Source organism: Charadrius vociferus, unplaced genomic scaffold (genome assembly GCF_000708025.1).
Source record: "Charadrius vociferus isolate BGI_N301 unplaced genomic scaffold, ASM70802v2 scaffold125, whole genome shotgun sequence".
Taxonomy (NCBI): domain Eukaryota; kingdom Metazoa; phylum Chordata; class Aves; order Charadriiformes; family Charadriidae; genus Charadrius; species Charadrius vociferus.
The window spans coordinates 3,903,102-3,918,718 of NW_009649036.1; the positions used below are offsets into that span (position 1 = coordinate 3,903,102).

The 15,617-nt window shown below is 40.4% G+C and overlaps 1 protein-coding gene across 2 annotated transcripts in view; it reads right to left on the minus strand.

Moving 5' to 3' along the window:
* The window catches only part of MSRB3 (methionine sulfoxide reductase B3), a 64,362-nt gene extending 49,107 nt beyond the window's left edge, over positions 1-15,255 (minus strand). Inside the window, exons 1-3 of one of the 2 annotated variants that reach the window (XM_009887810.1) lie at positions 15,135-15,210; positions 11,060-11,131; positions 1,599-1,707 (exon numbers count right to left, since the gene is read on the minus strand). In XM_009887810.1, the coding sequence (XP_009886112.1) occupies positions 1,599-1,707; positions 11,060-11,131; positions 15,135-15,210 (257 nt within the window). Of the gene's footprint in view, positions 1-1,598; positions 1,708-11,059; positions 11,132-15,134 lie in introns of both variants that reach the window. The other variant, XM_009887811.1, reaches the window with a different exon arrangement.
* Positions 15,256-15,617: the final 362 nt, after the last annotated feature.

Sequence of the window (15,617 nt, forward strand, 5' to 3'; positions counted from 1 at the left end):
TTACGTATCATGCGAGAGGAAGCGAATTGTCCCACAGTTCAAAGGACAGAACAACAACAAAAAAAGGGGAAAAACGGGAATCTTCCCCTAGTTGGCAAGTGAAACGTAAGGACTGCCTGACGCGTAGCCCAACCCGAGGCCCCTCTGGAGGCCTGTGGTCGGCAGCGTGTGGGCGGTGGGGCAGCGGTGCGCAGCGCCGGGTGCCCTTCGCCATGGCGCTGGGTCAGGCCACCACAGCCGGCCGGGGCGATAGCGGCGTTGTAGCTGAAAATAAAATAATTGGTCCACGATTTCAAGTTGTGCGCGCCTTATATTTTTAGCTGAAAAGCAATATTACAGCTTTAAGGGAATATTTTTCTAAGTTAACAATCTAAAAGGCTAGGAGGTCATTCATCTAATACGAATCAGCTGCACTCGCCCAACAAAAAGCCTATGTGCTCGGCAGCTTGTTTTTATTATCCTTTCACCCTTTTTATGAGGTCCAATTTTTTTTTTATAAACAGGATTTTTAAGAATGACCTAATCTCCGATTGTTTGTGTGCATTAAATCACGTTGTTGGTCCCGTACACAAGAGGGAGGGAGGGCTGGGGGGGAAGGCAGGCCTGTCGGCAGAGGCCAGCGTCCCCCGGCCCCACCGGGGCTGCGGGAGGACGAAGGGGGCCGGGGCAGAGGGAGAGGGGGACCCCCGGCAAACGGGGCCACAGGTAGGCGCTGTCAGGAGGGGTGCTGCCCATTAACCGGGACCCCACGTGCGGTGGCAAACGCGTTTGGGCCATGAATGAAAACACGCAGTTACATCATTAGGACGTTCGGAGCAGAGGTAAAGCCAGGGCCTCATGCCAAGCTCGATGGTATAAATTAGACAACAAAAAATGGCTGGGCCTTGGCAAGTTAACTTCATGCTGGAATCAGCTGAGAGAGAGACTTTATTCACTAAAAACAGTCTTGGAAGAGAGTCCTTTTTTTTTTTTTTTCCCTTTTTTTTTTTTTCCCTTTTTTTCCCTGCAGGACTAGGGGCTGGCTTCCAGCGACTAAAGCCATGTGAGGGCAGTTATTGAAAATTTTTGACATTCCAACCACAAATGAGCCAATAAATACCTTCTCCACATGTGCTTCAAAAAGAAATTGGAGTGGGGTGGAAAAGAACTAAATTATGCTACCTTCTTTCTGCAGCCAAAACGTCTATACTTACAATGGCCACCTTCAAAACTCCAGCCTCCTGGCACAGGGCCATTTCCCTCGTGGTTCTGCTTACTGCGATGTCTTCCAAAAAAAGTGTACCTAAACCACTATTACTTCCACACATTTTGTAGTAAACTAAAAACAGACTCTAAACATGAGCCCGGTGACTTTATAAGACATGCAGTGTTCATTAAAAGAAAAAGTCGCACAAGACCCCTGGCCTCGGCCCCGTGCTGCAGATGCTTGTCTTTGCAGTGGTGTTAATTTGTAGGGGTTAGTAAACAAGTGCAGAAATCCTGGGGGGGAAAAAAAAAAAAAGCAACTTGGTGGGGAAGGTGAGGAAGCACCGGTAAGAGGAGGGGGAGAAAAGAAAGATGCCTGTGCGTCAAGGACTGTTTCCTTCGTCCTGCCTTACCTTTCAGTCCCCTTCTCCTGAGTGACATGGTACTGCAAGGGCGTCAGCCGCTTCCTCAGCTCCTCCTGGGAAAAGACCACCTTACAGTCCTTTTTATCCCTACATGACCCTGCAAAGGGAGAGGATATGGGAGAAGGAGCCTTTTTAGCTTAAATCCTGAATAATTGCTTTGGCAGACGGCCACAGCATAGCTTCTGCATTCACTTGTCAATGACCAGACCGGTCCCTAATGCACGAAGAATGGCTCAGCTGAACTGCAGCTGATTATTTCTTCCAATCCAAGTTTAAAAAAGAATTTTGCTTGAGAGCCAGGTGATTCCACTGGAGCAGTGACAATGTGCTACAGCCAAAGCCCTTTGGTGTGTTATACACTAAACTGTTGCGCACACAATCATTCACAAGAAAGTAACATTTTTCCAACTGTTAAAAAAAAAAAATCCACAAAGAAATCCCAACTACAGCTGAAACATTCTTTACAAGACATCTATATTGGAGACTTACGGTAATGGGCATATGATGTTCAGCCACAACATCCAACAATTGCATTACCCTTTAAAGTAGGCGAAAACCAATTCTAAGTCTTTAGAATTCCAATAAGGTTGATTTAGCTTCTAGTCGCATCCTCATCCTTTTACTTTATAACATTAACCATTGTATTTTTTTCACTGTTGAAGCCCTAGAATAGCAGCCCTGAGGAGCAAGTAATTTCTTTATGCACAAAGCTGTACAAGGTTCAACAATAAACTTCTCATAAAAATTAGGGTTGCAATTGAAATTACCCTCTTTTGAAAATCTCGTCTTATGTTTTGCTTAGTTCACACAGAAAATCCAAGGAGTACATAAGGATTACTGTAAAAAAACACATTTGTATAGTGCAGAAATTCACATCACATCAGGAAAGAAAAAATAACAATAAGGTTGCTTTTGAGAATGAAAACTCCCAAAGTAATAACAGAAATTGCCAAATATTCAAGTAACTTTGATAATAGCTTGCAAAAATTAGCTGACAAAATATGGCAGGGGAAAAGCACTCTAATTGTGAGAGTAATTAAAATATGGTACAATTAGAAATAAACAGTCCTGACAAAAATATTTTTTGCTAGTAATGTATATACACTCATAAAAAGACCAATTGTGTTCCCAAAGTAGAGGGAACAGACCTACCCATCTGTATGTCATTTAGTACAGGAGAGGCAATGGCAGGTTTAAATTACATGGTATTGGATTGCAATTTCCTAACATTGGATGCTTTTCTGCTTTTTTACCTTGAGTCATTACTAAGGAGTGTTCATAAAAAGTAGCTTAAAGCACAGATGCTTGCAAATCATTTAAGAAAAGATGTTTCTTTCTTCCTCCCCCTCTTCTTTTCTCATTTTTTAATGTGTGGGGGTGGGTGAATAGGGGAGAGAGAAAAAGAATAATGCTGTTGGTCACTACCAACTAACCCTAGGAAGTATTTTTAGGAAGAAAAAAGTAAAATTGAAAACATCTGATTGAAGTAAATAGTGCAAACATAAAAAGCTTTACTAGTGAAAGAAAGGTATTGAAAAGCGACTTTATTTCATAGATTAGAAATTACTTTTGATCTAAACATTCTTAAAAACAGATTGTTTTCCACTCTGAGCCATCTCATTAGCTGTGCTGCAGAGCCTTCGTTTTAATGGCAAGCTTTGAAAGAGCGCTGCTGTATGCCTTTGTTAGCTTCAATCTTATTTGGGAGAGGGATAAAGATTTCATTCCAGGTCTCTTTGTTTGTCTTTCAAGAACCACTAAAGCAGTATTCACACAAATTTTGCAGGAATGTGCCCTGTGCCATAGCTTACAAATTATTTGGTTTTGGTGCACTTAAAGGTCACCTTCCAAATTAGCAAAATTTTCCTACATCCTGGCTTTTCAACCTTAAATGTAAATATTGTTTCCTAACTGTAAGTGAGGTTTGTTCTTTATAACATTTGGTTGCTTATTTAAAGATGTCAAACTTTGGAGGTTTTTATTCTCCGAACGTGCTGGGCTCTAGGACTAATAAGTCTTTCAAAGTATAGCTAACAGGGAAAGGAAGCATGTGCATTATATAAATAGCTATTGTTGTGTTGCATTACGCAGCTCAGAAAGAAACTGTTTGAGAGACAGTCTTTCGCCTAGTATTTCAGTACTAAAAAAGCAGTCTAGAGAGCAGCAAAGAATCTTACAAACCAACATCGCTTCACTTTTAATAGTATCTTCCAATTATTTTTTTTTAATTCTATTTGTTCTTTAGATGTTGCAAAAAAAAAAAAAAGCAAACTAAGTGTGACTTCACTTTGGAAAAAGTCAGAGAAAATATTGAATGTTTTAAAGAATGGTCACTATTCCCTCGAGTATTTTTTTCATCTGTTTTGGAAATTTAGTTTTTTCAATCAATGGGTTCACTATACGCACAAGAAAATTTCTATATGCCGCTTGATCCACAACATACATCAGAAGTAGGGAGTATGTTGTAAAAGATTTTTTTCCCCATTGTTTTTAATAATTAACTGGGTGTTTTACAATACAGACAAGTATTTATGTCTACAGGGGAATTTTGCCAAACTGCACTGGGGTAAACTGCAACATACCCCAACAAAGGGCTCTCTGGGTTTGTAATTTAATGGAGTATACATCAGCAAAAAGCTATAGTTGCACTATAAATCCTAAAAGAAATCTCTTGGTCCAGCCCTCAGCATTCAAGAACAGCCCTATTCAATTAATTGCACTTATTATTTAACTGCTAGCAGCAAAAAAAACAGCTCAGTAAATTGATTGCACTATTTCCATATTGCCAAAGAGCCAGGAAGGTAAAGCAAGACTCACCCCTGACTGCAGAGGATGTAAGGATATATTAACTGAAACAGGGCTAGCCTACCAGCCTCGATAAAATGCCATGAATCCTAAAAATTACAGGATGAGATTGTAGCAATACAGTCATTCAGTTACAAAAAAAAAATAACATGCATGAGGGATAAAAGTGCTCAACTTGCAGTAGAAGAGTGGCTGCTTCCGTTTTTTCAACTGTTCCTTTACGGCACATAGGAGATGTCTGCTATATTCAAGCCAACTGTTTGTATCGTGGGTGGGGACAAAGCTATGCAAGTATACATCCAATACGAGAGAAACTGCCGCTAGTAATGCCGCTGTTACCACACTCGTTATTAAAGCAGAGAATAAAGGTGCAGGCTGGTCACCTTCCTCAGCCTGGTTCCCCATAAAAGGGACCGGGTATGGGCTGTGGAAAGGGTTCCCATACAGGCAACAAACTTCTTCAGCAACTCAGGCATTAAGGCAGGCTCACAGTTCATTTGCAAATTATACAGTTCAAGGCAGAAGAGAAAAAAAGGTCATTGGTTTTACAAACAGCATGACATCACTGTGATTACATTTAAGGTGAGAGTAAATTAAATACACTGTGAGACTAATGGAGTCTGGATACATTGGATCTATATTAGGACTCTGGATTGGATCTCACTTGTTCTTTGCAGGTGATGCTTTCAGCAATGACTTTTAGAAGAACTTGGGACAGCTATGTTCCTTAACTCCAGTTAGATCCTGCTGTTAGGAGAGGGCAGACAAAATTCTCTTTAGATTCCACTGCAGGATTGGAGACCAAATTAAATCCCTCTGATCGGCGGAGCTTGGTGCCTTCATTGGGGTCAGCGCTCATTAGAAGAGCAGTGCGCACACAACTGTTCCACAAACAGGCACCAGCGTTTCCACTTGAGGCCACCTGCCTTCAGCCTTTTGCCAACAGTTACAGCAGTCCCAAAGCTGTTAAGATCCTGGAGCAGGATGGAAGGCTTCGTGAAGAAAAGGTGCCAGGCTCACAAATCTTAGTGCATAAACATAAAAAAAAGCTGAGGAGAGTGAAACACCAAGAGAAACCCTGTTGGAGCCTTCATGGCGTTCCTCTGCTTAGGAATGGCTTTTCTGAAAAGCAATGCAAAGCACACTGCCATTTACTATTCACCCACAGACTACGGGCATTTCAGAGTTCGGCTCTTTGAGTCCTCCTCTGTACAAATGAATTGAACAGAAAGTATTTTCTGGGTGTTGACCTGATAATGAAGACATTAAGCATCTCACCTCACATATAAATCCCAATTTCAATTGACCTTTTCAAATCTGTCGTTCGTAACGCAGGCGTGTGCCATTTCCTTCCCTATAAGCAATCACAAGAAAACTAGCAACAAGATATGTCCAGACAGACGGACACAAGTTAGCAGACCGTTACTCCTCACCACTCAGCCCTTCACCTGCTCCAGCGTGCTGGAGGGTGGCGATTAGTGTCTGACATGCCCTGAAATATGGTGGCATTTTGCCTGATGGCTTTCCTTCTTCAAATAGTCTTTTGAACCATTCTAATGATCTTGTCTTATGTTTTGTTGCTTCCTATCACTGAAATTAACGCAGTATTTCAGCTGCATGGAAGACACAGCATACATTTCCCCCCTTCTATGTATGCTGATGTTCCACTAGCATTAATGGACATTACAGTCATGCACCGAGCACATACCATTAAGACTTCCTGAATTAAATACAGCAAGATCAAATGTTCCAGCAGAGCACAGCCATGTAATAAATCGGGCTTCTAGTTTTCAGTACTACTTCTTTTAATATACCCAAGCAGTTTTTTAGGGGGCTTCCAGCACATTTTATTATTCATATACCACCCCAGCCCCAATCCTGCAATGTGACCTGTGTGGGCAGACCCTTGAGACTACGCATAGCTCCAACAACTACATAAGGGTCTACGAATGTAAATCAGATGACAGGATCTGGCTCTAAGTATGCATCTCTCCTCAAAGCCTGTCCCCTCACGAGTGGGTAACACCTTAGTCATCAATGGTAAATTATCTCAAACTGACCTTAAGAGGAATCCTGCAAGGTTAAAAAATATTTGCATACTTTTCTTTAAATAAATATCCTTACATATGCTATCACTAACATTCAGTATTACTAAAAGTGGAATCTCTCGTTTTTATTATTTCAAATTTCATTTACACAGTTTATTCCTCGTTTACAGTTATGTCTCTCTCCGTCCATAGGAAAAAGCAAACGCACAACTCTCTATTTCACTTCTGTTTAGTCCATTCTCTGCAGCCTTGTGAGAATGCTGCAGCGTCCTCTCACTGCAACCAAGCCAAGAACTGCTCATCTAGTTAAAAAAACCCAACTCTTGAAAATGCAAATCGATGCAAACAATTCTATTGGCTTGTAAGTTGGAAAACACTCTTTTACAAAACCTGTATTTGACATGATAGATCTTTTTATAATCCCATCACAAGCCATTTTAAATTGCCTGAGCTTGCTGCTGACTAGGACAGATGCTGCAAAAGAACTCTGAAATGCTGAGAGGTCAAGTTTAAGTAAAATCTAAACTTCATCATTAAAAAAACCCCTGTAAATGTTTCACACGTTGAAAAACAGATCTGGGTTTCTTCTCTGAGGGATGGCTCCTTTGCTTTCTTGCTGTAGGTAGCTAACTCCCACCTGCTGTTGAAATACCATTTGCAGTTTCATGCAAGCATTAGGAGTAATGGGGCGAAGACCATTTCCACTATATTGTGCGTTGAAAATCCAAAAGCCGGGTACCAGGAAAACAGTTACAATTTTGGGTCAAATGCCAGGTTCTATCTTAAAAGAACGCCACCCAAAAATTAACTGTCTTTAAAAAAAATTATTTACTTAACACCCAGGAGGGTCACATGGCCGCAAGGGAAGGGCAAGCCCTGCGTTGCAAATGCACAAGCTTCCCATACAACCAAGTAACAGAGCTGTCACATTTATTTTTTTCACCTTCTCAAGCACTAAAAAAAAAAATCTCCCAACTGATGCATCTCTATGCACTCATTTTCCTTCTAAAGACAGTGCTACTGGAACCCCAGTGGTCCCAGTACAGGCAGCACCTATGGGACCGGAAGCTGTCTTGTTGTTTCCTCCGGTTTGCAAGCATCTTTGCAGCAGATTACGTGGCCAAGATAGCCACGCAAGCCAACGAGACATTCCCTGGAAAAGAAATCTGAAGCTGCCTCCCCTCCCCGTGCATGTAAAAAACATTTAACAAAAAGATTGAACTGTTTTGGGTAGTGGGGAGGAGGGAAAGAAAAACAGCTCCGTTTGTCCTCTCTGGGGATGTCTACTTTACTTCCTTATCTCACATTAATGAAATAAATGTCACTACCAGCCACAATCTTGGTCTCCCAACCTTTCCAAATTATAACCATTGAGGACTCCAACTTCACCCTGCACTGGCCGGGGCTTTTCAAGCTGTCATCTTCACCGGTAGTACAGCAATGGGAGCATGTGGCTGCTCAGCAGAGCCTGGTGAATAGCAGCACCTTCAATTAAGTGAGGCAAAAGCTCATTACATTATAAACTGCCACTTTTGTTAGCCTTTCTGCTGAGATGGCCAAAGACAGAGTGCACAGGGCAGCTGACCTATTTGCCTTACTCTTGGATGCAAACCAGGCAAGACAAGATCAAGATCTATTGGTACAGCAGCGGAGGAGGGAACATTTATAATGATGGATTTCTCTTCCTCTCTCCCCTAACAGATAAAGAGACTTTTGTTTTGCCGATATGATCCTAGCACCTTTCACAGGCACTACATTTGTTTAAATCAAAAACAAGAAAGGCAGAGACACTGAGCACTCTGTATCTGGTCAGTAGATTTCTGTCAGAATCAATAAAAGGGTGCACAACATATGGAAAGGCATTTTAATAACAGCAGAATTAAGCTGAATAATAACAGTGCTTTATGCTACCTTTTGCATTTAAAATATTTCAGTAAGCCATCAAAATAAGTTTATTCACACAGCTTTAATAAAGGTTTAACCCTGCAGCGGAAACAATTAAAAAGTCAGCATTTGCCAGCGGTTACCGCAGTGGTGTGTAGCTTATTGTGGCATTCAGGCTGTTGCTAAATCCTCCTGCTGCTTCCTCCACAATAGTGATGTGTGGCCTGTGAAATGAGCACTGCGTTTCAAGAATCAAGGTGCCGCAATCTATACTTGGGATGGGGGTGGAGGAAAGGAGCAGGGTGGGGGGAGGTCTCTCTTCTCCAGTTCCCCAAAACAGCCCAGATCTAATCCCCTGCAAAACTCAGTTTGTCTCCAACTGTGCAGGAACCCATTTAGCAAAGACACGAGCAGGCACAGCCTGCTCCGTGGCCTTTCATCCCACATCTCCAAGCACTAAGGGTCGTACCCAGCATGAGGACAGGAACAGCTGGAACACACTGTGGTCCAGCTATTGCTCTGCTATGGCCACCACGGAAAACACTGTAGCATCCGCCCCCCACAACCTGCTTCAGGACTAAAGGTAGAGAAACAGCCAAAAAGGTTAGTGGCTGCCAACTTCTTTCCCATGTGGGCCTCCCAGCCTTCCCTATGTTTCTGTAAAATTCAGCCATGATTTATGGGGCAGGAAGATGGGGTGAAGCCCTATAAAAGGACTTCAACAGCACTTGGTTGAACCCTTCCCCTGCTCTGCTCTCCTTGGGACTTCTTGACCCGGGCCAGGGAGTTGAGCAGGGAGTTCTTACCTGCGTTGCACAAAGCTGCCAGTGCCAGACCTGGGCTGCCAGCAGCTACCATCCCTGGAGAACCTCTCCTCCAGCTGGAGCAGGAGGCACCTTCATACCCCAGCCAGGTGCCCTTTCCCAACACAGCTTCTTTTGAAGGAAATCACAAGATGAGACACCTGTTTAGCCTGGCCATCTCTGGGACGCAATTTCTCTCCACTCCTTGTTTCTTCCCAAATCACAATCTGTGCTGTAGCAACCCATGGTTAACCTAAGAGCTAAATTATGGTAACATCCATGTCTCTGGTGCCTGACGTGCATTCCAAACTCTCTAGACCTATTCACTGTACCATCAAATTCCAAGCTTGCACATCCCCTAAGTGACCCCCTTGGATCATCTCCTCCATCACTTCCAAACATACTCTGACTGACTTTAGGGTTCACGTTTCCATCTTGCACCTTTTCTTGCTTGCTCTCTGTCAGCTTAGCAATATCCTTCCAAATTCTCTTTTCTTTTTGTGTGCTGCCATCTCTCCTTTATATCACATTTTTCTCTGCAAGCTTCATCATGTACTCGTCAGACTAAGGACAAAGCCAGGGGGTGCTTTTAATTGAAGGGAAAAAAGTGAAGGCAGTCCTTAAAGGACTTCTCAAACCTCCTGTTATACACAGAGTCTAATATAAGAGAGTAGCTTTTAATGGGAGCCTTTAAAACACAGAAACATAGTTAGTGCTGAAACTTCATCTTTTCCATACTCAACTTCAGCAGAAAACACAGTTAAGCCTGAGCAGCAGAGGGCACAGGAATGGAACGCAGGAAATTTATGAGCTCCCAGAATTAAAACATTCCTGCAAGAAAGGTAGAAACGGCTTGTGGTGGGTCCTTTATGGGAGCAGGAAGGGAAAGCAAATGACCTTAAGAGATCTGTCAGGGAACACATTAAGCAACTGGCTCTGTGCGTGGTGCTGGGAGCACAAGAAAACTTCTCATCACTCCTGTGGTACTCTGTGCCACTGCGGAGCCTCCACCCAGGCAAGGCAGGGACCAGCACCTTCTGTCTATCGAGCAGATGAGGGAGAGCGCAAAACTCTGCCAGAACAGGGAGTTAAAAAGGGCGACAAAATAGGATACAAACCCTAGGGTGCAAACAAAAAGGGTACATTAACTAAGGGTTTCTCGTCTTCTTCACGATCCCAAGTTTTGCAAGCATCAGGCACAATAACAGTGTTAATCCCAATAAGGTATCTACAAATACATTTCACGCTAAACTGTATTAAATAAGATATTCTAGACTGAATACTATGGCAGAAAATAAACATTTGTCAATACAGGATAATTTTTTAAGCAAATGCAGCATCAAATGTACTCCTGTTAAGACAACTATACAAAGGTGATTTTTAAAACCCATTTTCAAGCCATTCCAAAAATATGATAATGTTATGCTCTATTATGATAATGCAGCATTCTACTATCATCTGTCTATTAGGAGGCAGACATACACGCAGACATTTATATAATAATGACGCATGAACAGCTTCATGTGCTATTTACTATTGTGCTCATATACTGCTTGCTTTCAAGACTCTTTTCAAGCATTTATCCAATTCCTCATAACTGCTGGGAGGTAGTAAACTAGGTAATTTGTAAGACCATATTTTAAGTTTAAAAATCTATTTTTCTTCCAAATCATTATTTGCTTCTTTTTTTAATTTAGCTTCATAGAAATGAGTTTTAATTTTTGCCCCCCAACCAGTTCTGAGGAACACATACATCCAGCTGAGACCTTGTATGACATATTTAAACCCAGAGCAAATTTTTACGTTCAAGATATAAACCCCAGAAAACAGGGATTTATAATGAAAACATTGACAGGCATTTAACCATAGCCATACTGGTGGTTTTTGCTATACAACATATCAGTCTTACTTTTATTTTCTTTCAGACCACGTGAAGAGACATCTGTAATAGTACATCTTCGGCGATACACATTATGGAAAGCTATGGGAAAGTTGTAACATACATTATGGAAATGAACATATAAACATACAATATGAAACATTTAGACATACTTAAGTTACACAAAGTTTGACAGTACCTACCATACTTTGAACACGAGTCTTTTCTAGACTCTTCATTGTTAAACCCAGATCTGGCAAACACTAAGCACACAGGTAATTTCACTGACATGCGCAGTTTGAGAGTTCAGAGGGACAAATCCATATGAACAACTCATGTAACTGTTTGCAAGATCTGCTCCAAAAAGTAATCCTTTCTGAGATTACTACTAAAAATTTTTGAGCGTCAGTAATTTTGTCCCCTATTTATTTCAATTTTATGGAAAGACATTATACTGAAACTTGGAATTAACAAAGATTTAGTAAAACAACTTATGAGAAACTACACAATAGACATTTACTTAATAAAGACTTACACCATATGCCCAGCACCATCTTCATACAGATGTATTGTAATTTCATCTAATCCTAGAAAAGTATGGTTTTCTACTAGTAGTTATTTTAGTAATTAAACACTTCACAACAATTTAATATTGTCTAGGACTTTATTATTTCATACAGAAAAAATACTAAGTCTACTCCTGTAATTTCTTCATCATTACTTTTACTTAATTTTACAAGCACCATAATTTTCTTTGATCTACCAGAGAGGAAAAGCCAAATTATCTCATGCAAAAAATGTGATGTAAGCAGCACAACATTCAAAGTGTTAAAGAAATAAAGGATTTTTTTTAAGAAATGAGAACCCATAATAATTAAAAGACACAGCAAAGCAAAGTAAGCTAACTTTTTACTTTATAGCTTGGTGGTCTGCTACAGAAAACATATGTACATGGAATCTGTATAATCATTACTTGTATCAGTTACTTGCTGGTATGCACTAAAGCAGCTGAAGTAGTTTTTACATTAATTTTTTTTTTTTTTTGGAGGGGGGGGGTGGTTGTTGTGGTTTTGGGTGTTTTTTCCAAAGATTTGATTTCTGTGAACAAAATCCTGGCAGGTGCTGACTTCATCCTACATTTCCAAAGAAATTTTGAGCATTCAATTCTAATAAAGTGGGCTAGAGGAGTGACACTTCTACATCACACAACAGACACACTGGAGCTGTAACCATTACTGGAAATGAATAAACCTTGAACCAATGTGAAGGTAGTTTGCGTACGAGCACAGATTGACATGATTTTTCTCAGTGCTCATGCTTTTCTTAAAATACTTGTAAATTGTTCATAAGGTCTCAGGGTGTACTTTTTGTATGAATGATTCCTAAATGGGAAGCTTTTCATATAGCGCTAGGCGTGCAAAACAGCATATGCTTAGTGCCATCTACTGGGAGTGCCTGTCCGTACTCGGACTTTACCATGTCAGCTATAAAAAATGTTAGGGGCAAACCGTGCACTAGGTTTGCACACATTGAAACGTTTAGTCCTAACTTCAGACAAAAAAAATATTTTTTAAAATACAATTTGGAAGAATAGATCCGCACTCCAGGCGCTAATATACAAACAGAAAAAGAGCAAGTAAAAACACTTCACTAGCACAACTGATCCAGTGTAACTAGCACGTGCTTGCAAAATTGTGTTTCAAAGAAGAGACAGAAGGTCATCCCTAATCTAAGATACCTCATAATGTTATTTCATTCATTTAACTTTTGGAGAAAAAAAAATCACTTATTTCTAACCTACAACCATAACTTTATACTACATATAAAGTAAATATTGCATTGTATTACTTTGTTTCTTACGGGAAGGACAGAGGTACCATTCCAAGCACAGAAATTGAAACGATACTTTAATTCAAGTCCTTGTCCTGCAAATATTTAACTGCGCGGAGTTTAAAACTATGTTTCAAAGCCCAATTTACAGCTCTGCCGGCACTTTGTTCCCTTAGGCTGAACGGGCAGGGGTTCCAGAAGAGTAGAAAATCTCCTTCCATATGGAATTTGCCTTTCAACCAGAAGACGACCAAACTCCACACCATTCCAGACTCAGCGGGCACACAGCATGGCAGTATGGTTGCAGGGCTGCAACTCGCACAGCGCTGGGTGGTGGGAAAAGTACTAACTTAAAGCGTTATGTTATAAAAAAGTCATGAGAACTTAGGGCGTTTTCTGTATATTCAAAAGTTAAAGTCACAGTGCATTGTGGCATTTAAGCAGATGTTGGCTCTAGATCTCATTCCCATGTTTAATTTGATACATGCTACACCACTTACTTGCAACCCCCTCAATACACCACACAAAAAAAAAAAAAGCAAAGCAAGCCTACGTTAATTTATAAGCATCTGGGGAATTTAGATTACTCTTAAAATATGTGAGATATGTGATTGTATATTATTCCACTGTTAACAGATGAATTTGGGTTTTTTATATATAAATATATATATTTATTTTAAGTAGCCAGTCAGTGGAACTCAATCTATTAATGTTTTGCACAGTTATGGATCAAAGGGACAGGAATAAAAAGTAGTGTTATGAGGTTTTTATTCCAAAATGTGACTACTGGATTGTGCCTGAAAAACAACTTGAAACACTAGCTAACCTAATGCTTCACAAACAGGTATGTGATAGAAAAAGCCTCCCACGGGCTGTGCTTCTAGCTGACCAAATTTGAGATCTCCTTTTCAGAGCAGGAACAAAACGGCCAGAAGATTGAGCGCCCCCATTTTAAGGTAGACATCAGCCATATGAGCAGGCATCAAAAGGTGCACAATGAGGGCTAAGGAAATTTGCTTACCCTATATTTTTAGGATTTTAATTCTGGCTCAGGAGCAAATATAACAGGAAACAAAGGTCAGGCTGACACAATGTGGGCTATTCTCTCTCTTCCTCAATATGTGTTTGCAGCTCCTATCTAGGTTAATGGGAATTTTGTGCGTATGTGGAGGGAAACAGAACACAAATGTTGCAAAAATTGGACTCAGATTTAGTTCAAATAAAGTGTAATCAGCTTTAGAAAAATCCATCAGCTTGAAAACTGATGTCTTATCACTAAAAAAAATCTTTAAAACATCACCTCCATATGCTTGTTAAGTCCAGCTGTGGGAAAAAGTACTCGTAACATTTTGTACCCTTATGAACCAGTTGTGAGTGTAGTACAAACACCCACGCTGGTTCTTTTTTGATGATTCAGCCAGGATTGTATCTTTTTTATTTGGGTGTCGAGAAAATTCCTAGTAACGTTCACAATTAACTCAGTGCAGCTTTTATTTTCTCCTACGTAACCATGCATGCTGACGTTACTATGCAGACATTACATATATTGTTGCTGTTGAAGTGAAGCATGAAATACTTCTTAGGTTCAAGGTTTTCATGATATAACCAATTAATGGAGATGGGGTCTTACGGCACCCTTCACAGAGCTAGTGGCAGAAACTGAACATTATATGAAATATGCAGCTGCATCTGGGCATTAAATTGCATGTTTCCATTTATTTATTTAGAGAAGCGTCACATAACTAAAGAATATGCTGTCAGAGGAATAAAAGAATTACATTTTAAATTCTGGGCACATTTTGGACATCACTTTCGGTGCAACATATTTTTTTTATAATAAAAATGTAAAAAGGGACACATGGAGTGTATACTGCTAAGGATTTTGGAAAATATTTTTAAGTCCTATGATTTAACAGCAATCCATATGCTAAATTCTGTCAAGCATCTTTTAAAAAAAATCATAAATGTCATCGAACACAACTGATTTTCAATTTCATTCCACTGTCCAAAGAATGAGGAAAATAATGTCAAATTTGAGAGAAAAATATGTTGGACAAGGAAGTTGGAGAGCATTTCCAAGCATCCTCAAACCTAGGATATGAAAACCCTCACCCAAGCCAGTGACTTTTACCAAAAAAAAGCAAACAAACTTCTGGTTCAAAGGAAAACTTAAACAAACCAGAGCAACCCATAGCACACAGTTTCCTGCAGCAGAGACACCCATTCCTAAAAGGGCCTTCATTACGCATGACGCAACAAGCAGCACCCATTCAACCTGAGGGAAGCCCACAGGCTCGCAGGGCCACTGGCTGGCTCTTTGTCACCAAATGCAGCAGGTTGAATGCAGACATCACTGTGATATCCTCACCAACAAAACCAGAGGCAAAGAACAGGGGCAAGAGCTGAGTAGGGAAGAAAAAAAAAAAAAAAGAAAAAAAAAAGATGAGAACAAATTAAAACATCAAAAATGTTAAGATACATTCACAGAAAAAACAATGCTTACAATTTTATGAGACCACCACATGGAAGTACAATTCTAAATGCACTTTTCTTAGTAAGATTAGCCCATTTCTGACACACACATTCCTAATATTTTGATATATATTATGTAGTATTCGGTGAAACAACTTTCTACGCTAGCAAGTGAGAGGGAGGGGTAATTTTTATAGGAAGCATTCACAGCAGCTGCTTTAGATAGCTAACTTGGAGCGACTCAGGGTAGCAACCTACGTGGTCACAAGTGCAGAGGTTCTACGGG